The sequence below is a fragment of the Chaetodon trifascialis genome, chromosome 19 (assembly GCF_039877785.1).
Source record: "Chaetodon trifascialis isolate fChaTrf1 chromosome 19, fChaTrf1.hap1, whole genome shotgun sequence".
NCBI lineage: Eukaryota > Metazoa > Chordata > Actinopteri > Chaetodontiformes > Chaetodontidae > Chaetodon > Chaetodon trifascialis.
Window position 1 is genome coordinate 24,281,841 of NC_092074.1, and position 24,378 is coordinate 24,306,218.

Genomic DNA, 24,378 nt, shown 5'->3' on the forward strand with positions numbered 1-24,378 from the left:
GATCAATAAAAACACACACAAGCGTTTAAACTACTGAAAGTTATTTTGTTCTGAACTGAAACTGTGTGAAAGCTGATCAATAAATCCGCATCTCAACTGAAATCAAATCAATATTTCTCTGACCTCAGAGATATTTCTGACAGGATTGTTCTGAACACGTGGCTGAGCAAATATAAGTACATGAAGAAATACTACCGCTCGTGTTCGCACCGACTTCACGTCAGATTTGTGATCCACATTTCTGGATCCAGTTTCCTCCACAATCCTGAGATTTCTAGCCTGAGGCTTTTATTTTGAAGGCTTCCCCATGGCGCTTCCTGTGTCGTGTGGGTGCCGCGGTGCGTCTTGACGCAGCGGGTGGCAGCTGGTGCGTCAGGAGGAGACAGAGATGCCATAACAGCAGCATCACCGACCGTCAGTGCGTCTCACTGGGAGCCTTTTTATTTTGTGTCCGCTCTGATCCGCTTCCTGTCGGTCTGGATCCGCCGGTACCGGCTCCGTTCCGCTCCGGGACTCCTCTCATGGTTTGCCCACCTCGCAGCGCGTCAGTCCGGGTTTTAATCGGCGGAGAGAAGCGGCGGCAGCATCTGGAACGGAGGTAAGAGCTGCAGGAGGAGGCAGGGCGTGGAGGAGGGGACCGACCCGTCTCTGTCTGTCTGTCTGTCTGTCTGTCCGTCTGTCCGTCCGTCCGTCCGTCCCTTCGGTTATCTGTTTGTCCATCTGTCTGTCCATCCTCAGTTACCGGCTCCTCTCCGCGGTGCAGCCGTTCCTCTTGTCCGGCCTGCAGCCGTCAATGAAGCGCTGAGGCCCGGCGGAATGAGTCTGGCGGTCCGCTCCGGTTCATCCATCATCCAGAGAGAGAGAGAGAGAGAGAGAGAGAGAGAGAGTGTGTGTGTGTGTGTGTGTGTGTGCGCGCGCGCGCGCGCTTGTTTTCCCGGGTGTGGCTCGGTTCAGGTGAGCCCGTCTGAACCGTTGAGTGATAATGACGTCACAGAGGTGAACAGGTTGACCTGTCAGGTTCGGGAGGCTGCAGCGTCTCGCAGGTCACGTGAATGAAAAATCTTCACAGACTTTGTTATCTGTATTATTTTGTACTGATTCTAAATCTGGTGTATTTATTAATGTGAGTTAAATCTGAAGTGACATCTGTAGTTTTACGTCCATATATGGACACATACACAGTGTGTACTTACATTTATACACACTGAATGTGTAGAGTCCTGTTGGTGTGTTAGTACAGATGTGTGTACAGATGTGTGACAGCTGACATGATCAATAATAATAATGACGGTAATGAGAAACCTGAGCAGGCGTCTGCAGGTCTTATGTACATGTTTGACTTGTATCACAGTATTTGTAAACTGTGGTACTGCTACCTTCACTGAGGTACCAGATCAGAGTACTTCCTGCGTGAACGTACAAGGAAGTGTGTCGTGTGTGTGTGTGTGTGTGTGTGTGTGTGTGTGTGTGTGTGTGTGTGTGTGTGTGTGTTGATGTCTGGTCAGCTGATCTGGGCAGACTCACCGTCTCAGCTCTTCTTCTTCTGTGCTTCTGCTCTGCTCTCGGCTCCGTTCACGTTTCTTTTTCAATGAATCTTGTTAAAATGTTTTCGTCTTCAAACAAATGAAACATGAATCAGAGACGATCGGATGCTGCAGCGTCCACATGATGTTCGCTGCGTTCAGGGGACGAGGATCCTAAAACCAGCACTCAGAGACGCCCGGTTTAGCCGTCTGTTGGCCTGATGGTCTGTTGGCCTGATGGTCTGATGGCCTGATGGTCTGATGGTCTGTTGGCCTGTTGGTCTGTTGGTCTGTTGGTCTGTTGGCCTGATGGTCTGTTGGTCTGTTGGTCTGTTGGCCTGATGGTCTGATGGTCTGATGGTCTGTTGGTCTGTTGGCCTGATGGTCTGATGGTCTGATGGTCTGTTGGCCTGATGGTCTGATGGTCTGTTGGTCTGTTGGCCTGATGGCCTGTTGGTCTTTTGGTCTGTTGGCCTGATGGTCTGATGGTCTGCTGGTCTGCTGGTCTGTTGGTCTGTTGGTCTGATGGTCTGTTGGTCTGTTGGTCTGTGGGTCTGTTGGTCTGTTGGTCTTTTGGTCTGTTGGTCTGTTGGTCTTTTGGTCTGTTGGTCTGATGGTCTGTTGGTCTGTTGGTCTGTGGGTCTGTGGGTCTGTTGGTCTTTTGGTCTGTTGGTCTGTTGGTCTGTTGGTCTTTTGGTCTGTTGGTCTGATGGTCTGTTGGTCTGTTGGTCTGTGGGTCTGTGGGTCTGTTGGTCTTTTGGTCTGTTGGTCTGATGGTCTGTTGGTCTGTTGGTCTGTGGGTCTGTGGGTCTGTTGGTCTTTTGGTCTGTTGGTCTGATGGTCTGTTGGTCTGTGGGTCTGTTGGTCTGTTGGTCTTTTGGTCTGTTGGTCTGTTGGTCTTTTGGTCTGTTGGTCTGATGGTCTGTTGGTCTGATGGTCTGTTGGCCTGATGGTCACTAACACACTTGTCTCGATATTCGTTCGTTAAACATCAAACAGAAATTCAACGAGTTTTCAACGTGTCGATTTGTTTTAGATTGAATGATGTTTGTTCACTGTCAATGTGGACGAACCTCCACTTGATCAAAATGGGATCACTTCAAGTCTCTGTGGACTTCTCAGTCGAATAATGTCTTTTTCAGTGTCCACTCCATCATGTCCACTGCATCATGTCCACGTCCCGTCCATCATGTCATGGTTTATCATTTTAACGCCTCGATGCTCAGCTATTGCTTTGTTCTCTTTCTTGTCGACCTCGTCACTTTGAGGACTTAATGTCTGTCCTGACTGACTGAAATGAAATGTCTGACCTCCCTCGCCACCTGTCCTCTGTTTCCCAGGATGCTCTGGGGTTTCCCAGCAGACCTGTGAAGATGAGTGTGACATCATGGTTCCTGGTGAGCAGCTCGGGCACTCGACACCGTCTTCCCAAAGAGATGATCTTTGTGGGCCGAGAGGACTGTGAGCTCATGCTGCAGGTGAGTCTGAAACAGGTGATCACTCAAACTGATCACATGATCAATTTATGTTCCTCAGCCTGCTGACAGTTGCTGTCTAACATGCTCACTCATAAAATACAACAAGGATTTCAGGGAGTCAGTGAAGACCTGAACACAAACCACAGATCCTCCAGTCTGTCCAACAGCCTCGTCCTGCGTTAGAAAACATGGTAGAAACAAGCCTGTAAGAATAAAATGTAAAGAGAAATAATCCAGACTGCTCTCAAAGTTCAGGAAAACTCATCTGTAATGAAACAACCACAGAAAATAATCTTCAAATTCATCCTAATCGCTCGTTTTACACAAACTTCTTACAGTTCAGTGTGTACATCCAGAGGACATCTTCTGCGTGGACGTCCCTCCAGCTCCCTGCTTACTCCAGCAAGACAAAGTCAAGACACGTTCTGCTGTCTTACTTCCTCACTTCTCAAACGCTGTGTTGTTAAAGAAAAGCTGATGTAACACAGCAGGAAATAAACTCTGACATCAAATTCAGAATGAGTGTATGTTTCCAAAAATAATGAAGTTTCTCAGTTTGAACTTGAAATATTTCTGGACTGTTTGCAGTAGATTAATGGTCGAGAAGGAGTTACAGATTGATGCATTTTGTTTTTATTAGTGTGAACTATGTCCCAGCTGTGTTGTTTTGTTTGTTCACTGGAATGCGTTTGTTGTCCTGTTCTGGATTTGAACGTTGTTCGTCCTCTGTGTGCTGACAGTCTCGCAGTGTGGACAAACAACACGCCGTCATCAACTACAACCCGACAACTGACGAACACCTGGTGAAAGACCTGGGCAGCCTGAACGGGGTGAGACAGGAACACACTGCGACACACTGCGACACACACTGCGACACACACTGTGACACACTGCGACACACACTGCAACACACACTGCGACACACACTGTGACACACTGCGACACACACTACGACACACACTGCGACACACACTGCGACACACACTGTGACACACTGCGACACACTGCGACACACACTACGACACACACTGCGACACACACTGTGACACACTGCGACACACTGCGACACACACTGCGACACACTGCAACACACACCGTGACACACACTTTGACACGCTGCAACACACTGCGACACACACTGCGACACACTGCAACACACACCGTGACACACACTTTGACACGCTGCAACACACTGCGACACACACTGCAACACACACTGCAACACACACAGTGACACACTGGGACACACACTGCAACACACTGCGACACACTGCAACACACACCGTGACACACACTGTGACACACTGCGATACACACCGTGACACACACTGTGACACACTGCGACACACTGCGATACACACTGCAACACACACTGCGACACACACAGTGACACACTGCAACACACTCCGACACACACTGCAACACACACTGCGACACACACTGCGACACACTGCAGCACACACCGTGACACACACTGCGACACACTGCGACACACACTGCGACACACTGCAACACACACCGTGACACACACTGCGACACACTGCAACACACTGCGGCACACTGCAACACACTGTGACACACACTGCAACACACACTGCTACACACACAGTGACACACTGCAGCACACTGCGACACACACTGTGACACACTGCAACACACTGCAACACTGCGACACACACTGCGACACTGCAACACACACTGCGATACACACCGTGACACACACTGTGACACACTGCAACACACTCCGACACACACTGCAACACACACTGCGACACACACTGCGACACACACTGCGACACACTGCAGCACACACCGTGACACACACTGCGACACACTGCGACACACACTGCGACACACTGCAACACACACCGTGACACACACTTTGACACACTGCAACACACTGCGACACACTGCAACACACTGTGACACACACTGCAACACACACTGCTACACACACAGTGACACACTGCAACACACTGCGACACACACTGTGACACACTGCAACACACTGCAACACTGCGACACACTGCAACACACACTGTGACACACACTGTGACACACTGCGACACACTGCGACAGACACTGCCACACACTGCAACACACGCTGCGACACACACTGCGACACACTGGGACACACACTGCAACACACACCGCAACACACTGCGACACACACCACAACACACTGCGACACACACTGCACACACAGATGCTGCGTTCATGAATGCATTTGTTTGTTTTGTGCAGACGTTTGTGAACGACCTGCGGATCCCAGATCAGACCTACATCACCCTCAAACTGTCCGACATCATCCGCTTCGGATATGATATCCTTCACACGGCATCATCAGTCAGTGTGTGTGTGTGTGCGCGCGTGTGTGTCAGTGTTTGTGCGTGTCAGTGTGTGCTATCGATTCAGTATGTTTCTTAACCGTCTCTCCACATTCTCACGTCTATGTTCTGGAGAAAAGTCAACACAAAGTGCCGGAGGAGGCTCTGAAGGTCAGTGTGTGTGAGCGATGTGTGTGAACGGTGTGTGTGATTGGTGTGTGTGAACGATGTGTCTGAATGGCGTTTGTGAACAGTGTGTGAACGGTGTGTGTGAACAGTGTGTGTGAACGGTGTGTGTGAACAGTGTGTGTGTGAACAGTGTGTGAACAGTGTGTGTGAACGATGTGTCTGAATGGCGTGTGTGAACGATGCGTCTGAATGGTGTGTGTGTTGCGGTGTGTGTTGCAGTGTGTGTCGCAGTGTGTGTCGCAGTGTGTGTTGCAGTGTGTTTCACAGTGTGTGTCACAGTGTGTGTCACAGTGTTGCAGTGTGTCACAGTGTGTGTCGCAGTGTGTCACAGTGTGTGTCGCAGTGTTGCAGTGTGTCGCAGTGTGTCACAGTGTGTTTCACAGTGTGTGTCACAGTGTGTGTCAGTGTGTGTCACAGTGTTGCAGTGTGTCGCAGTGTGTGTCGCAGTGTGTGTTGCAGTGTGTTTCACAGTGTGTGTCACAGTGTGTGTTGCAGTGTGTTGCAGTGTGTGTTGCAGTGTGTCACTGTGTGTGTCGCAGTGTGTCGTAGTGTGTTGCAGTGTGTCAAAGTGTGTGTCACGGTGTGTGTTGCAGTGTGTCGCAGTGTGTGTCGTAGTGTGTTGCAGTGTGTCAAAGTGTGTGTCACGGTGTGTGTTGCAGTGTGTCGCAGTGTGTGTCGTAGTGTGTTGCAGTGTGTCAAAGTGTGTGTCACGGTGTGTGTTGCAGTGTGTCGCAGTGTGTGTTGTAGCGTGTTGCAGTGTGTCAAAGTGTGTGTGAACGGTGTGTGTGAACGATGTGTCTGAATGGCGTGTGTGAACAGAGTGTGTGATGAGCGCCTCCTGTTGTTTCAGCATGAGAAGTACAGCAGCCAGCTGCAGATGAGCCTGAAGGCTTCGGAGGGGAAGAAGACAGAGCTGGAAGATCGAACGAGAGCCGAGAAAACCTCGAGTACCAAGAGTCTGTCCCAAGGTACCTCAGTAATACTAAAAATAATACTGCAAATAGTACTACAGACAACCCAAAACAAAACATTGTTCAGACGTGTCTGAGGTATCTGAGAAAAACATCTCTGTTTTTCAAAGCAACAACACACTAAAACAAAAAGTTCACGTTCGGTTTGATGCAGGTGTGTGCGTGTGTGTGTGTGTGTGTGTGCGTGTGTGCGTGCGTGCGTGCGTGCGTGCGTGCGTGCGTGTGTGCGTGTGTGCGTGTGTGCGTGTGTGTGTGTGTGTGTGTGTTACAGAGGCTCCGGTGAGTCGGCCCACTCCCCTCTATGGTCAGCCCTCCTGGTGGGGAGACGAGGATTATGGGAGTAAAGTTCATCCCAGCGATGAGTCTCATGCAGGTGAAAACATGTTTGATGAAAGTGAATCAGAGAAATTAAACCAGAAGCTTCATCTCATTTTAAAAAGTGTGTGTACACTTATTGTGATTATTATTACATTTTGAATTGATTTCAATTCATTTCAAACTGTCCTTTATCATGTTTACTTTCTATCTATTGTACATAAAAGTTTCATATTTTTTCTTTCTGAAACTTTATTTCATTTTGCATTTATCATCTCAGTAATGTGAAACAACATAAGTAAAAGACACAACCAAGTCCTAAAATGAGATAGATTAAATAATTAGATAAATTAAAAAAGGAAAGAAGGAGAAAAATATGAATGATTTTTAAACAAATGTTTATTTTTTTTATTTTTTCAATGGTTGAAAATCACAAAAAACCTTTTTGTCATGAAATTAAAGAAATTCTCTCTGCTTTTACTAAAAGTAAAACTGACATCAAACCATGAAAGACGAATTGGCAAAAGTGTTTCTGCAGCCTTACTGGTACACACAAGTAGTACTAGTACTACCTGTAGTAGTACTATAACTATTCTAAAAAGGTTTGTCTTTGGTAACATCTGTTTTTTGGCAGAAGTCCAGAAAGATGCTTCGTCTGTGGATCCGGACTTTTGTGGATCTCTGTCAGACTCCCAGCAAAAGACCATCTTCCCTTCGTACCACCGTGAACCGAGCTACTTCGAGATCCCTACCAAGGACTTCCAGCACCCCAAAACCTCGGGGCCAGAGCCTCATGAGATCCCCACCAAGGACACGGACACGACCCCAGCTCCGCCCTCCCCTCCCACCCCGACCCCGCCTGTCGTTCAGAGCCACGCCTCCTTCACCATTGAGTTTGATGACTGCATGCCCGGCAAGATCAAGATCAAAGACCACGTCACCAAGTTCTCCACCCGCCAGAGGAAGCAGCAGACTCCGCCCACCAAGTCCGCAATTGCAACAGCCACACCCGCTGAGGTGATGTCAGCAGAGAGCAAGGTGGCTGATTGGCTGGTCCACAGTGATGTCAGCATGATGAGAAGACGCCCAACATGTGAAGATGTTTACAGCACCAAGAGTGACCTCGCCATGAATATCAAGACCCTCAAAGGTCAGAGACTACCTGGAGACATTAAAGAACCACACGGGTGTCTTAAGTCTCTGACATAATTAAACATAAATCCTGTTAACATTTTTAGATTCACTTCCTTCCTTCCAGGTATCTGCTGGCTTCATTTTTATGAAAGGTGGGTTTTGCAGAGACTTGAAACTGACTGTGGAGATAATCTGGCTCAACATCAATATTCCTCTAAGAAAACACAAATCATCAGGATGTTGTTTGTTTACTAACAGCAGCTTTCAGTGCCCAGTCACACCAGGTGTGGCCTGGCATTCACCTGCGTGTCTTTTTGGAATAGGCAGTGTTGGAAACTCGATGGTGTAATCAATACTTGTGAGAATAGTTGGGGAAACACTGCACTTATAGGTCAGAAGCTAGCTAGCTCGCTCGAAACATTCAATGACATTCTTCCATTCTAGCTTGTTCAAGCTTCTTTCATCAGCCCAGCTTGGCCAGGTTGCGGGCTGCTAGGCCCTACACAGGACCAGTGGCAGAACTACTTTGCACTGGTGTAATCTGTTGTTTTCTCATGGTAACTCGACCTTGGGTGTTTTGCAGTGCTCAGACTTTATAGCCACTGCTGTACTGAAAGTTCCAACTTTCAAACAGTTTCAGCTTTTATCTTGATTGTTGGTGACCAATGAGATGACAGCTGACCCTCTCATAACTGAAAGCAATCACTGATGGACAAAACCCAAACCATTCCACCAGTTGATGGTTCTTACTGATCTTGTTTTCTGAGGGATTTTCAATATCCCAGCGATTTCCTGCCACTTGCTGCTAGTGATGTAAAGCTTAGCTATGTTTGTGGTGAGCACAGCAGGATTCAACAGAATTCAACAGAAACCCTGCTGCTCAGATGTTGATCCTCAGCAGGACCAGGAACAATACTTCACTTCTCAGGACTCAGGTGATATTCAAATCAAATATTTTGATTATTTGAGGTTTGATGTTTTTCCTTGTGTTGTCAGGTCATCATCATGAGGATGGAACCCAGAGTGACTCAGAGGACCCAGTTCTCAAAGGAAAGAGGAGTAAATCCCACCACTCTGTCCAGTCTCACCACTCCATCCAGCCCGAGCAGCCTGAGGCATCGCAGCAGACACTTCAGTCAGGTCAGTCTATCCACTGCCAGCTGCCTGCTCCGACACAGACGCTTCACCAGCCACTGCAGCACTCTCCACCCAGACTGGACCCAGCCTCACCTGGGATCCCTGAACGGCCCCTGTCCCAAAGTCCTCCTCAGACGCAGTCCCCCACCCCAGAAACACCCAAGCATGGGCCCCCCGAGCACTTCACCCAGCAGGCCTTCATCATTGAGTTCTTTGATGACAACCCTCGCAAAAAGCGCTCACAGTCTTTCACGCACAACCCAGCCCATGCTGACTCGTACTCTGCCCTGAAGGCCAAGCTGGAGCGGCGGAAAGGTGGTGAGAGACCAGCATCTGTACATGGCCACATCCCTCCCACGCAGCAGGTAACAGTTCCTTTGAAGGGTCAGGGCCATGGCGCCCCCCAGAGGTCAAGCTCTTTGAAGAGGGAGAAGACGGATGGGGAGGCGGCTTCCTCTGGTTCCTCCTCTCGCTCCTCCTCAGGCATCATCATCCGACCCTTTGGCAGTGTTGGGAAGAAGTCCAAGCTCGCCCAGGAGTTTGCCGCTGAATTCCTAAGGGATTCTGGTCAACAGGATTCCTCTCCAGTGAGGGACAAGACATCCCCTCCCCCGATGTCTGCACCACCTGTGATGGTGTCACCCCCAAATGCAAGAATTCCCTCCCCCCAAGAACCTCTAGCACCTTCTTCAGTCTCCAACCCCACCTCCCCTTTACAGCCTCCAGCAATCTCAAAGTCCTCAGTCCCCACCAATGCTGCTGGGCAGACTGCCTCTCCAGTCCACTCCTCTGGGCCTCCCATGTCCCCCATGCTGTCCCTGGGTGTTCGTGCAGCAGACCCCAAATGTTCCCAGAGAATGATGAGGAATGAGGAGGACGACAGTCTGAGTGATGCAGGGACCTACACCATCGAGACAGAGTCGCAGGACAAAGAGGTGGAGGAGGCTCGCAACATGATTGATCAGGTGAACTCACAGTGACCATAAGGCTAGATCCTGAGTGACCCACCACTGATTCTTGTGTGAAGTAGCATTCATGGTTCAAACTGATGTAAAAAAAAAAAAAAAATCCCTTTAAAAGTTCTGACCAGTGGTGGGTAGAGAGAAGCTAACTTGCTGAAAAGTTAGTCCAGTCAGTGGAACAGTTACAAAAATAGAAAGCTACTGAAGCAGAATAGCACATACATTGGTCAAGGTTGTTGTGCATTGAGGGAGAGACAACAGATAATTTTCTCTGTCAGGAATACTTTATTCTCAAGTATTACAGATGTTCTATTGTTGCGTCTGTGACACTAAGCCACTTGATCGGCATGTGCTGTGTTCCTTTTACTGTTACTGTGCAACAACTAAGCTTACATCAGTAAAAGGCAAACACAAACATCACCTTAGAACTTCTTTGTTTGGAGCAGTGTCATATGGGAATGACTGCCCTCACCCCTCCACAAATCAAAGTGGTTGATCTTTAATGTCAGCATTCAACATATCTGAGAACTGGAACTATTTTCATGTGAGATGCGTTTAAATTGTGTTTTAAATCACTTTAGGGATGCATGAAAACTTTGTCCTTTTTGCTCCTTGTTGCTGTGGTCCTACCCCCTCCTCATGCATGCCCTGTGCTCTGACAGGTGTTTGGTGTCCTCGACTCTCCAGAGTACAGTGGTGTGAACACTGGAGTTTATAGACCTGTAATAAATGATGGCAAGGATGAGCAAGCTAACCTGCCTAGTGATGGTAGCACTGTGGATCCGTTGCATGGCTTTATCCCTGCCGCTATCAGCGGCCCCCCAACAGGCCCCATACAGGTAACAAAAACACAGGAAGACTGAACCAGAACCTGGAAAACACCTGCATAGCATGTTCCTGATCCCAGTGCATGCAGATTAGTGTTGCTATTCCCTCTTGGTCCCACATTTCTATCGTCTGTTAATTTTGTTCATCATGTTGTTTTGTTGTCTAGGTTCCACCTGCACATGCAGCAGGTCTGGAAGGACCCAAGTGGGTTTCCCGTTGGGCCAGTCTGGCAGACAGCTATGCTGAACCTGGTTCTACTCCACCACAAGGGGAATGTCTGGAAGGTGCCGTTAAAATTCTGTCTGTGCAGTTTTTCATAAAATGCAAACAAACATGATGTCTCTAGAGGTTGGAATCAAACCCTTTTCCACCTTGTTGTAGCCTACGATCTGTTTCTGAAAACATTATCTGGATTGCGATATCTAATCACTGGCTTCTGCATATACACAATATTAATAAGCCCTATTATCAGTTTTGCCATTGCTGGGATTAGGCCACCTCATGTGATCTCCAAGCATATTCTGATTCCTGGGTGTTCTGTGTTTATTTGCTCTCACATTTAACATTAGTTTTTCATGATACAGGTAAGACATGCAGGTAAAGATCACTTAATGAGAGTACCATTCGCTTTGTTCGTCACCTACTTTTGAAGCAGTGAAGAATAACTGAAATGGACAAATCCAAAATAATGTTTCTATGCCAATTGTAATTATCTGGACTCCTCTGACCTTTTGTTTTGAGGTGTGAAAGTTGCAGCACATCAATTAGGGATTTGGCCTTGAAACATCTACTTTGGAAAATATTATTAAAATGAAAGATAAGAAATTTATATGAAAAACTGAGATATCTTGAACTGTTTTTGTAGACTTGCACTTCATGAGCCGGTCGATGGGCAGTTACAGCTATGATAACTCTGAGTCGGAGTCCAGCCACAGCTCCAGGACAAGAAGGCTGCTACCCCAGGTGCCTCCGGAAAAGCTAGATAGTGTTCCTCCGAGTATCCTGATTCGCCATGAACCTTTCCAAAGCAAGGAACCTCTGGACAGAATGTCCGGTCCTCCCCGCCTGCAGGACTCCACCCAGTGCCTGTGTATTCAGGACGATGTGGACCCAGACAGCCTTAGTGATGCCAGCCGCTCAGATGACGGACCTGTTCTGGAGAAAACAAAGAAGACTCAGGCCAGTACTGGATCTGTGTTTCCAGGGGGTGCTAGTACTCAGTTCAAGGGTTCTGAGAAAGTGTCTCCCTCCACCAAATCCACTTCCTTCTACATTGGATCTGAAGACAGTCCAAGCAAACCTGAGCAGGCCCGGAGCCCAGTACAGTCTGAAAGGACACGCGACCCACCAGCAAAAACTCCCCCTACCACTGTCCTGATCCGACACCTGAGTGGACATGAACCCAGGAGGACAGGTGTTAAACCCAACAGCTCTGCTCCAAACCTCCAAATGCAGGACAAGGATTCTGTCCTCGCTAAAGACAGCTGCATATCATCCATTGTCCGGCAGGAGAGCTTCACCAAAGACCAGCCTAGTGACACCATCCAAATGAAGAAGCTTCCCCACATCTCCAGCCACCCTTCCATCAGAGATATGGAGCAGAGGAGGGAGAACATCCAAGACACACAGTTCCTTCTTCAGGAGGCGGAGGGAACTCTGTCTTCCCTGGATACCAAGTTCCCTTCATCTGGCTCCGGTCGGAGTTCAAAGAAAGGAGGCTCCTCCACCCACATGGACGACTCCCTTTCTGGTGAGTCAGACGTGGACACAGCAAGCACCGTGAGCCAGGTGAGTAGCAAAAATGCTCCAGTCAGCTCTGCTTCTAAAAAGCGTCCTACCATCAGCAGCCTTCAAAAGGACAAGTCCTCCTCCAGCCCGTCCATCCAGGAGAAGGGACGCCAGCTCACCGCCCGTGAGCGGCTTTCTGAGAAACGCCGAAACCAGGTGGCAACAGATGCATCAAGCAAGGCTGAGGCCGTGAAGCGCTTCCAGATGCGCCGCAGTGCAGGCAACCGTGGATCTTTGGACCTGTCAGAGGGTCAGCATGGTTCTGGTCCACACTGGACTGAGACAACATCATCTGATCATGAAATTTCGCGTCCATCCAGCCGTAGCAAGAAACTCATTGCCCCTCTTCAGAAAGAAGACAATGGAAAGACACCCAAGACGGCAACTCAGCAGGTTCTGACACGTTCCAACAGCCTGTCAGCACCACGGCCAACCCGGGCATCCATGCTTCGTCGAGCCCGTCTGGGTGAGGCCTCAGATAATGAAGGTGCTGAGACTGATCGGGGCTCCCAGAATTCTGACCATATTCCTGCACCATCCAAAGTGTCTGCTGAGGGGAAGAAGCTGTCCAGACTAGACATTTTAGCAATGCCCAGGAAGAGAACCGGCTCCTTCACAGCTCCCAGTGACAACGAGACGTCCTCCACGGGCCGGTCCAGTTTCTCTAATAGGAACTCTGAGTCTGTTGTTGCTACCAGGAAGACGTCTGTGGGTGACGCCCGCCAGACAGCTAGCAAAGGGGGTGGAGCTCTTGGAAAACAACCACTGACCCGTACCCGGTCCACTGGAGCCAAGTACCCCAGCACTAGTGAGTCCTTGCTCGACTTTTGTTGTAAAAATATAGACATCAATACTACCTTTTGTCATACAGTATCTTTTCCAATTGTAACTTGCTTCTCTTCTTCAGTATGTAGTTCCCAGATTGTGCTTTTGTATGGGTATGTAGGATGTGACCACGCCACATTTTCCTGCTACACTCCGCCTCTTATGAAATTTATTGGTTGATGGCAGCTTTGGTTTTTCATGGATATTAGTCATTTATAAGGCTAATGTGTCGTTCAGTCGGCTTGTGCCGGATAGCCATTCTGGTGTTGATGTGGTCAAAATCCAAAAAGTTATATCTTCCAAAATATCAAAATGGTGGAAAATTCATCATAGCAAACTTTTTTTTATTAACGCCAAAGCAGTACTTTTTTGACACAAGTGCAACCTGTTGATTTTTCCATCAGCCTGCACGCTGTTGGCATTGTGGGTTTCTGTGTGCCATCTCGGTGGGATATGCTGCCATCAAATGTCGAAATATCAACACACATCAGCTTTTTGGAAAGCAGCCATTTTAGCACATTTGTTCTCTCATCCTGGATACTTTACGTGAACTTCTGCTTCTGTCTGTGGGCTGCAGACGTCAACTGACTGCACATGATGCTGCTGATGTCTGTTGCCATTTACTTTGCACAACATAAACATGCATTTGTACAAGACAAATATTTCTCATGAGATAAAAGAAGCCAAAGTTGTTAAATGTTGATACGAGCAGCTGCACAACTCTCTATAACTAAAGAAATTGTTATTAAAATTTGATGCAAAGAATAAATCAATAAGATAATCAACCTGATCAGATACTCAGTGCAATGCAGTCACAGAACCCAGCCATAATCCTTATGAATTGATTTTCTTCCAAGTCGTACTTCCCTCTGCTGAACATGCAGTGTGTTTAGCAGTAAATCAACTGTCTACTGCTAACAGCTAACAGCTAACACGCATCATTCAACACAAACTTAAGTACGACCGTAAAGATGAGTTCAAAGCTGGCTTTGATTTAGTCTTCTGTTTCCTTTGGCCATTGTTGTGGATCACGTCAGGTTTCCGTCCCTGGTGAGTTATTGTTGTCGAGCCCTTGGAATCTGCTGCTGTTACCATGGAAACGCAGCTTCATGTGTCATGATGGAATTGGGATATGAGTGTACATCATATGAATTTATATGTTGGCTGTGACCGAGGACAAACACCGGTGCAGTATTAAGACACTGAGGATTCATTGTACTAATTTCTCTGTTGCTGCTTTGAACAATTTTGGGCCTCAGCAGCCGTTGCTATGGAGATGTGATAGTTTTTTCAAATCCAGAACTGAATTAAATTTATTTCAGATGTTGAATTTATCCAAAACACAAACTTTTAATTGATTCAAATGTCTGAATTTATCCAAAAAGATCCACAAAGATCAAGCTCTAACTTCACCTGCCATCGGCTACTAAAGAGTCTGAAGCTCTCTGATTGGACGTTTCTTGCTGCAGTGCTCTCTGGGACTTGCAGTTGACTTCTCTCCTGAATTTGATTCCAATGCACTCTGATTTTTTTGTAAAGAATTCAAGCTGGATGTTTTCAGCTCAGTGTCTCATTGTATTCAAATATTCACAGGTTCCCGTCGCAGACAGAAGGGCTCAGACTTCTCTTCATCCTCTGAGGAAGAGTATGAGATGAATGCTGGGATTCCCAAAGCCAAACGCTCCTCCCATCCCTCCACATCCGCCCAGACACCACGCAGCCACCGGACGGCCGCCACCCGTTCCAAGTCTGTCTCCCTGGAGACGGAGGAGGACGAGGACCAGAATGAAGTCGACCCCTACCAGAACTGGTCCACACACAGCGCAGAGATCGCAAAGTAAAAAAAATCAATGAAATGTCCATCCTTACCTCAAATTCAAAGAGCAACCAAACAAAGATCTGTCTATTGGCCAACGGCTGGTCTGTCTGTCTGGGCCTCCAAACCTTCATGTTGACCTTTTTTTTGTGTTTCTTCTGCAGGCTCAGTCAGGACCTGGCCAAAGATCTGGCCATCCTGGCAAAGGAAATCCACGATGTTGCCGGGGATGGAGACTCGCCAAGCTCCGGCATGGGTACCACCACCTCACCCAGCTCGCTGCCTAACACGCCGGCCTCCACCATCTCTGCCAGGGAGGAGGTGGGCCATACTGCAAACCACCAAACATCCCTTCAACAACCACACACACCATAGCCTCTAAAACTGGGAAGACACAAGATCTTGGGTCTAAAAAAGTGTGTCCAGGACCAATAATTCTAGAAATGAGCTGATTTGTGGCGACAAAGACAGTTAGACACTTGCAGTGTGAAAGAGTTTAAGAATAAAATTTATTCTGTCCCTCACAATTCCACACCATGTTTAATTTTTAGACTTGGTGTCGTGTGTGATCCTTCAGTTTGAGCTGATTATCAGTAACTATGTGCGGCCAACCTGACTTATTTTAAAGTTCTTGGAGTGTGTTCCCAGTTGAAATGACAAGCATTTGTAGTTTTATAAACCAGCTCCTCTGTTTGTAGTTTTCTTTATAAATCACCCAGAGTTTCCAACATCACAAATGTGCCAGGAGGAACGATGTAAAGTCCTGTTTTCTTCAGTTGAGTTCCAGGTTGCAGGTTGATGGACAGGAGCTTCGTCATGCTTTGGAGTCTCATGATTCATTTCTCTGTTCTGCTGCACAGGGGCCATCTTATCCATACTTACGTGGGGTTCGACCATCTCAGGTGTCTGACTCTGACTCATCACTCCTCCTACCCTATAATTGGTTCCCCCTTCTCCACCATCCTGCCCCTGCCATTACTGATCCTAACACTCCCCCCTCACTAGTGTTGGATTGTTCTGAAGCACATTCGATTTTTTTATTTTGCAATTTGTCCAGTATGAAAGGTTATTAATGACAAAACTGCTGAGGCAGCACAAAACTGCATTCAGTCTGCAGGATCAAGGTTTGAAGTGACAAACAAGAACACAACCCAACGCAACTCTACCCCACTGTCCCTGACCTAAACTGACTCTACTAAGCCCAGCCCAGCTCTACTCTACCCTGAATACTTTTAGTGGCTGTTGGACTGTATTTACAACAAAACCTCTAGTTCAGCACAAAACAAATCCGAGCTGGAATCTGTCTGCAAGGTCAAAGTATGAAATGGTGCCACAAACAGGTTGAAGAACCCAATCCGACCTCACCGTATCCAGCGCTACTCTCCTTCGACTCTGTCTGTCTGTCCTCTCCTGCTCTACTCAAACCCATTGCATCCTACTTCACCTGACATCAGCAGACTACACCCAGCCAAACTCTTTACTCTCCGCTACCTGACCCTACTCTGCCTACCTGTGCCCAACACGACTCTAAAATACTGCACTGCAATATCTGTCAAAACACAAAACCAGCTGCAGTAAAATAATTCTAATGTTTCAGGTTCAACCCAGCAGCCAATAAGAAAGGACAAGTTTATGTATTGATATACGGTGGAGGACGTTATGGTACAACATCATTTATTCCATCAGATCTGCATTGAACTAAAATGGATCTTTAAAATCTGTCCCTGCTCGCTCTCAGATCTGTATTTTCAGACTTTTTTCCTGTTGAAATTTGCTTTGTGCTTGCTCAGTAGTTTTGCCATTAATATATTTCCCTGCGCCACTAATGAACTGGTTTTACTGGTTTTGGCACAGTTCATGGAGCTGAAGCTGGTGACCAGTAGGATCTTCCTGCACTCCTGCGTCTCCTTGTTGTTGTTAACACGCTGTATCCCAGCAGTACTAAAATTCACTGCATACACTGTTGCCCTCCACCATCGCAGCTGCATGTTGACTTGGTGCATGCGTTCACGGAGCGCCGCCATGACCGGTCGGCTGCTCTTTGGTTTGATAACAAATATTCAGTGGTTGGATCACCGGAGCCAGACTCCCTTTACTCTCTTTCCAGCTGGTCCAACATATCCCCGAGGCCAGTTTAAACTACCAGAAGGTTCCCCCAGGCTCTGCTGCAGTCTCGGACCTGGACGCAAACATGAATGAGCCGGAGCCCGGTTCTAAGCAACGCCGTCCGTGGAACCGCGAAGAGGTCACTGTCTAATTCCACTGAGGCTACGTTCGCTCTGCAGCTCAGTGTGTCCCAAAATCTACTTTTTAACGTGGCACAAGATGGTTTCAGTCAGTGAGAACAGTTTTGGACAGTGTTGGTGGAGGCCTGCACTTACTGATCGTATTGATTTTTATTTCAATAAATTCTACAATTACAAATAACCATTTGCCCCAAAAATGACCTAAATGACTCAACGGACTTGGTCTCAACAGAAACCACAAAACTGAAAGAATTTGATTTGTAATGATATGAAACTGAATGTGGAAACAGTGTTTGATTAGTGATGAAGGTTTTTTCATTACTTTTACTTTTTTGTTAGCGATAGCTGCTCAGTGTTTCCATCAAACTGACTCGTTGTGTGTCAATAATACAAATGTCTCATAAACAGTTCGTGTTAGCTTGTTCAGGTAACTGTCCCACTTGATGTGACGTTTTCCAAAACTGAAACATGAGCCTAATCAGCCACATGGCGGCGCTGTAATTAAGGCACAAAATGTGCATGCCCGTCACACTGTAAGTCCAACTGACTTGAAATGGGACATATGTCCATCTCAATGACCGTAAGAACATAAACATCTGCCATGATGGATTTTCCACCATTTTTGCACATTTTGGACATCTCCTCTTAACTGTCAGTCTCATCACTACTGAATGGACTGTGGATCATTACTGAACAAAGACAATCAAAAGTTGCATATAACTTGTTGATATCTTCTTAAATTTTCAAGATATTGATCAATAAACTTCTCAGGGGGCGGGGCTTAGCAGGAAAATGGCCATTCATTGACAATGTGTCCAGTTATCTTAAACCTGGGTAGTTGTCTTCAGGACGTGATTGGGAACAGGTCTCCTGAAGCGTTTTGAGTCAAATACCGAAAACATGGACCTGAAAAGCGAGTGGACAGAAGTTCACCTTGTTGGACCCCCCGTCCAGACACGAGCCTGCAGTGTGAACATATCCTAAACTCAACAAGTAAACAAACTCCATAAAACTGCAGCTGCTGCAGTTAGTTTTGGTGTGCTGGGAAATCAGGATGTAAACTGCTGTTCGTGTTGATGTCAGGTTACAGGCTCCTGCTTTGAGTTCATCCTTCCTCCTCTGTCTCTGAACAAACTCTTTCAGGTGATTCTGGACAACTTGATGCTGAATCCAGTGTCTCAGCTGTCTCAGGCCATTCGCGAGAACACAGAGCAGCTGGCTGAAAAGATGAAGTAAGGAAGTTCTCAATGACTCTGAAACTATGAATGTAGTCACCGTGCTCACATTTACTGCAGCTCCGTTTGACAGCTTCAGGCAAACCTGAACCTGACGATTTGACCCAATCAGACAGGAAACGACCCACCTCCTGTGTGCAAAACAACAGGTTATTTGGGGGGTCGGTTTGTGCTTGGTGGTTCAGGTCTGTGAAGGGGTCAGTTAAAGCTTAAGGGTAGTTTCAGTATGTCAGAAGGTTTTACCGTGTCGGTTCTTTTGGCTTGCTGTGGTTTCACTCTGTGGTCGTACTGACCCTGCAGTGTCTGTTCTCAGGGTTCTGTTCCACAACAAGGCGGAGGTCTGGGAGGAGATTGAGGCAAAGATCAATGCTGAGAATGAAGTCCCCATCCTGAAAACCTCCAACAAGGTTCTTCGGCAAACTGTCTAATTATTCTAAAGAACAGGATCGGACGTGAGCTCAGCTGGAACTTATGGTCTGGTTTTCTGTTTGATGTTGCAGGAAATTACCTCCATTTTGAAAGAGCTGAGAAGAGTCCAGAGACAGCTTGAAGGTACAAGCAGATTTGCTTTTACATTAAATGTCTTATTTGTGTTTGCTGAACACATCCAGACACATCTTTTATATCTACCTTTATTTAATCAGGACTGATGCTGCTCTTTTCTGCCTATAGAAGTAAGACAGTCGATTACAAACAAAAGATATTTGTTTGCTGACTCAGTGTCTCGTGACAGGTGGAAGGTCTGATTTTTTTCCAGCATTGATTTTGTTTTTCCACCATTTAAATTGACTTTCAAATCGTTTAGTCTCTGTTCAACAACCAGAACAGTACGTTTTTTGAGAGGCAGTCGAAGTCGAAGTTTGTCTGTGGAACGTCCAAACTGAGGCTGGCATGAAGATTTTTGATAAGCAGCGTACGGGTTAGGCTAAGAGTTAGGGTTGAGCCCTGGGACGCACTCCCTTTGGCCAGCACAAACCACAGAACAGCTTCAGTAGAAAGACCAGAACTCAGGAGTGTCAGTTTTGCATGTGTCAGAAGCACCAGACAGATCAATAAATAGAGCTTATCCAAAGACTCAGCGATAGGCTGAGGTTAGCAGTTTCCTCAGCTTTGAGCTAAACACATCCTGGACCAAACGCTGTACTGCCTTTTAGGGATTTTCTGTATAATACTTAATTACTGCTGTAATTAAGTATTATACACTCTAATCTTAATCTGAAGTGCATTTGTTTTGACTTGGTGTGATCATTAATGTCCTCTTTTTCTTGCCGTAGTTATAAACACCATTGTGGAACCCGGCGGCAGTCTCCAGACTGCAGCCGTCGGGACATCGTCTGTCAGTCAGACTCGACCGTCCTCAAGGGAGAAGAAATCTGCCTCCAAACCCCGCGGCACTCCCCCAACCTCCAACGCCAATGAAAGCACCAAAAGACCACCTCGTGGACCCGACGGGGCCCACTACATGGCCTGAACAGGCCACCGTAGCACCTCTGGATAGGGACTGTGTAACCACACCACCTGCAGCCATACCAACGCACCTCTGTCCAGCAATGAGTCTGAGCCTGATTGTTCATGGCTGTGGTACCACGTGAGGCCTCTTCTTTTGCAGAAATATTGTAGATAAGCTTCGAGAGAGTAGCTCATCAAAGAGATCAACTTTTACTGTGTGGTTGGCAGTTTGAACAGGGCAAGAAACCATCATGAGCCACCGTGTAGGACGATCAGCATCCTTTTGCTCTGCCTCCAGCTCGACAGCATCATCCGTCACGGCTGTGGGGTTGTTGCTGTCATATGTTCAATACTTCTGCAAAAGATCTAGAAGCCGTGTCCTGATTAGGGGCCGCCTCTTTTAAAGTCTTCATTTTGACTGTGAGTTTGTTTCAGAGGTTCAACAAAGTGATATTTACATTAGGCTGAATCCACAGGACACAGTTCGTTGCTTATTTTGTCCTCAGTGTTCCGCTGTTCATCGCACGAGAGTCACGTTTATTCTGTGTCCTAATTCCCTATTACAGACCAGTAGGATACAGTATGTACGACACTAATATCATAGCGTATGGCTTTAGCTGTTAGTAGACAAGAAATCATTTTCCTCTTCTGTTTAGTAGTGACAGCAAATCATCAGCACCAACGTCTGTGTACCAAGTCAGGACTCATGGACATAATGGAACTGCTTCTCATGTTGGGCATCGTGCAAAAATGACTAGACTTCGATTTTATGTCCAAGTTCGAGTTGAAAAGCAAACTGAACTGGTGATACCAGGCCCATAACAGCCCGTCACTTTCCTCTGTGCAATGCATTGTGGGATAGAAATGTACATCAGCAGCACATTTCAACATGTCGGGTTTTTTTGTCTGTGTGAAGTGGAGTGTGTGGTAAGGAATTAGGACACGGCGATGGTTTCGACCTCTTGATTGGCAGCCTGGTAGTGACTTTGTGGTGAATGTTCTGAAAAAGGAAGGAGGCACAAAAGTACTTTTACACTTTTATACATCACATCCTTGGAAAGCGTTGGCCCCTGACAGGGCACGCAGAGATTAGCTGCCGCTGACAGGACTCGTACTCGGAGGAAGGTTCCGCGACGTTCGCTGAGGTTCCTCTGTTGGAGAACACTGCTGGTGATGTGGATGCACTGAAACTGTCCAAAACAAACATCTCATTTGTACCCAGTCAGTCAATCAGTCAGAACAAATGCATTTTGAGTGACCCTGTCACTCTGTAGAGCTGCTTCTACATCGCACAAGTGAACAAAATTTAGTCAAAGCTACAAAAGAAGCAGCTGCTCGCACCGCAGTAGTTCGTTGGATGATGTACAAACGTATACTGATAAATTTTGTGCTTTGATAATCTGTTGTTGCATTTGACAGATGACAGATTGTGTCTTTTGCGTCTCAGTTTTTATGTCTGTATTTATGAAGACAAAGTCGTAGCTATCTGCCCATCAGAAGGTCCTGTGCTGCTCCAATGCTTCGGCCTTACAGACAGGAAACAGCCGTCTGCACGATGTTCGATTGATCGAATGTTCTTCTGCCGTCTTGCTGTGACTGTGCGACTGTAACTGTGAAACTGCTTCAGGTTCGCTTTAGTTGAATGTTGTGAATGCTGAATGTCAGAGAGTTTTCTGTTTAATGTCTGTTGACCTCAAAACAAAGCAGCTTAACATAAAACATAGAAGCTGACTGAGTGTGAGACGTCCTGTTGGTCCTTAAACACATCGCCAAGAAACACGACTGCTCTCTGACCGTGAAACGATGGAGTCAGCTGTGTTTGACACCTTCTGTTGCTCTTTTGGGAAAACAGTCTCTGGTTCATTCCGGTCTGGTTGACTTTCTGAATCCAGATTTACTGTTTTTCAAAGGTTGATGGAGCATTTACTGCTCGAGCCACTCGACTTTCGGAGCAGACTGTAGAACATTGACTGAATCCGAGAAAACACTGGTCGACTTACTGTCTTTTTCCAGAGCTTTCAAATGTATTACACAGTCTTCACAGACCGTTCACGTCTGAAGCATGTGGCTGCAAGCTCGGGAAAAAGCTCAGAAATGGACACTGAGTCAGATTATTTAATCCCAGGGTCATTAATGACCTTTCACACTGCTGCGATTGGTTGTTTTTGACCTTCAGATCTCTTGTAAAAACCTTCCTCTATAAAATGCCTATAACTCCCTTTACATTCCACGTCCATCACAGCTTTAGAAAGTGCTATATGAATAAAGTATTTACATTTTATCTTGTGGGAAGCACCTGCTCAGCAAAGGGCGGGGCATTAAATGAAGTACCTGTGTAGAGTGTGTGTACCTGTGTGTGTTTGTGTGTTGAAGTCCTGCTGGCTGTGCTGTAGTCGCTGAATTTTGTCTTTTACTTCTTCGTGTGTTCAAGCAGCCGGGGCCTCGGTGGAGAGCGCTGTACAGATGTGAGAGGATGTTCGCTGTCTCGTTCGCTGTTTGTCCAGAACGGAGGTTGGTCCAGTACGTGGTTAGCCTAGCTTAGCACAAAGACTGGGAGCAGGGGGGACTGTCAGCCTAGCTCCATCTCGAGAGAGAGTGGACTGTACGGCAGAAATGAACATAACTAACTTAACGGTTCCATCAAGCTTTAGGGTCTTGTAACTTAACAGCTAAATTGTTGGTCAACAGTCAGATAGTGAAATGATGTTTAGGCTAGCAGTTTCCCCCTGCTTCTGGATTTTTTGCTAAGCTATGCTAAACACGCCCTGGACTCTGGGTCTGGACGCCCAGAGATGAAGGTGAACATGTGACTCTGGAGAAGACGCAGAACGAGGATTTCACTGAACTGTTGCTGTAAAGTGTTTCGCCGGAGAAACAGGATGTTTTAGACTTTTATTTTGTAAAGTGCATGTTTCCTGTAGCTCGACGCAGGTGAGAGTTTGAGGCTAGTTCACCAAATGTGCACTTTTCATTTGACAAACACCTTGTGAAAACAGGTGGAGCTGAGTTTCTTTTGGTTTTCACAGTCATGGTGATTTCGCGCTCTGCAGCCATCGAGAATGTACCGATTCGTCACCTGCCCACAACAAAAACCTGATTGGCCATTGCTGTGATGATGTAACTGCTGCTGCTACAGGCGATTGGCCATTTGGGCTACTTGCATGTAGTTTTTCCTTCGTTGCAGTGCATGCAGCTGTGAAGCAGACAAGCTGTAAAACAGGCTAACTAGACGAGTCAAACCAGACGTTCATATTTCCTCTGTGTGGTTCTGCTCAAACTTTTTTATGCATTGATCACGTGACGGTCCTGCAGTCGGCCTCTGTGTTTCTAATGGAGTATACCCTTCCTTATTTATTTACCTTATTTCTAAGTTCAAATGATTTACAGACATCTGGCTCTCATGTGTTCATCATCAACTGGATTTCTTTGTATCATTATGTCATTTGTAATAAACTGATTTCATGCACTCTGATGACATTTGATGTGAAAAGGTTTCGGCTCCGTTAACTCAGCTTCTTACAGCGAGCGTTTAACGTCTCACACAGGTGTCTTTTTACATCTCGAGTCTATTTTCTTTTCATTCTGCACTCTTGAGCCCCTGATTTAAGTCCAACTGAGACAAAACATTTGACCTTTTTAACAAAAGTCGACCAAACTTATCCTCCAGAATGAGCTCATTCAAATATTGAATCTAACGAAAATCTAAGTGTTTTCATCAAAAGACAGAACTAAATGAAATTGAGAGGCTTGAATGAACTCGTGAACAGTTGTGATCCACCTGATACACCTATAAAAGCACAAGAGCAGCTGATTTTAAGTTCGTCCAGGAAGCGTCGCTCGTGTCAGTTATACAGGGTTTGATGTAATGCAGAGTCGATCCAGCAGGGGGTGGTGTTAGCTCAGTCAGCAGGTGAATCCTGAGCAGCCTGCAGTGGAGCTGTGGGTGCAGGTGAATAAAGGTGCAGGTGAGCAGATAAAGAGAAGCAGCGCTGGTTTGTTCACAAACTGATCAATAACAAGTCACATGTTTGATGATCTCGAGTATTAACAGATTAGTCTCCTCTGAGGGACCAATAAACAGCCAATAAGCAGCTGGTTGTCGGTTTAGGTCTCCTGCAGACCTGAACTCTTCAGTATCTGCTGGACGGCAGATCA

General features: G+C 46.7%; 1 protein-coding gene across 4 annotated transcripts; it reads left to right on the forward strand.

Annotated features, from left to right (window-relative positions):
- The first annotated feature begins 351 nt into the window (after nucleotides 1–351).
- On the forward strand, nucleotides 352–23,709 carry cep170bb (centrosomal protein 170Bb). Of its 4 annotated transcripts, none has more exons than XM_070986971.1 (20): nucleotides 352–598; nucleotides 2,864–3,001; nucleotides 3,742–3,831; nucleotides 5,246–5,324; nucleotides 5,441–5,499; nucleotides 6,368–6,485; nucleotides 6,760–6,861; nucleotides 7,438–7,953; nucleotides 8,934–10,039; nucleotides 10,699–10,875; nucleotides 11,031–11,148; nucleotides 11,730–13,460; nucleotides 15,071–15,314; nucleotides 15,458–15,614; nucleotides 16,154–16,195; nucleotides 17,401–17,538; nucleotides 18,683–18,771; nucleotides 19,088–19,181; nucleotides 19,275–19,326; nucleotides 20,049–23,709. In XM_070986971.1, the coding sequence occupies exons 2-20, from the start codon at nucleotides 2,897–2,899 to the stop codon at nucleotides 20,243–20,245; spliced, it is 5,214 nt and encodes a 1,737-aa protein (XP_070843072.1). In that variant the 5' UTR covers nucleotides 352–598; nucleotides 2,864–2,896; the 3' UTR covers nucleotides 20,246–23,709. The 4 variants fall into 4 exon arrangements, with proteins under 4 accessions (XP_070843072.1, XP_070843073.1, XP_070843074.1 ...); XM_070986972.1 differs by having other exon boundaries at nucleotides 7,441–7,953; XM_070986973.1 differs by lacking the exon at nucleotides 16,154–16,195.
- The last annotated feature ends 669 nt before the right edge of the window (nucleotides 23,710–24,378 follow it).

What these genes read in the sequence shown, in the direction of transcription:
- cep170bb (XM_070986971.1), top strand. Translation starts at nt 2,897, where the DNA reads ATGAGTGTGACATCATGGTTCCTGGTGAGCAGCTCGGGCACTCGACAC. An exon ending in CTCGCAACATGATTGATCAG is followed by an intron (nt 10,040 to 10,698) that starts GTGAACTCACAG and finishes GTGCTCTGACAG; the next exon opens with GTGTTTGGTGTCCTCGACTC. An exon ending in ACAAGGGGAATGTCTGGAAG is followed by an intron (nt 11,149 to 11,729) that starts GTGCCGTTAAAA and finishes CTGTTTTTGTAG; the next exon opens with ACTTGCACTTCATGAGCCGG.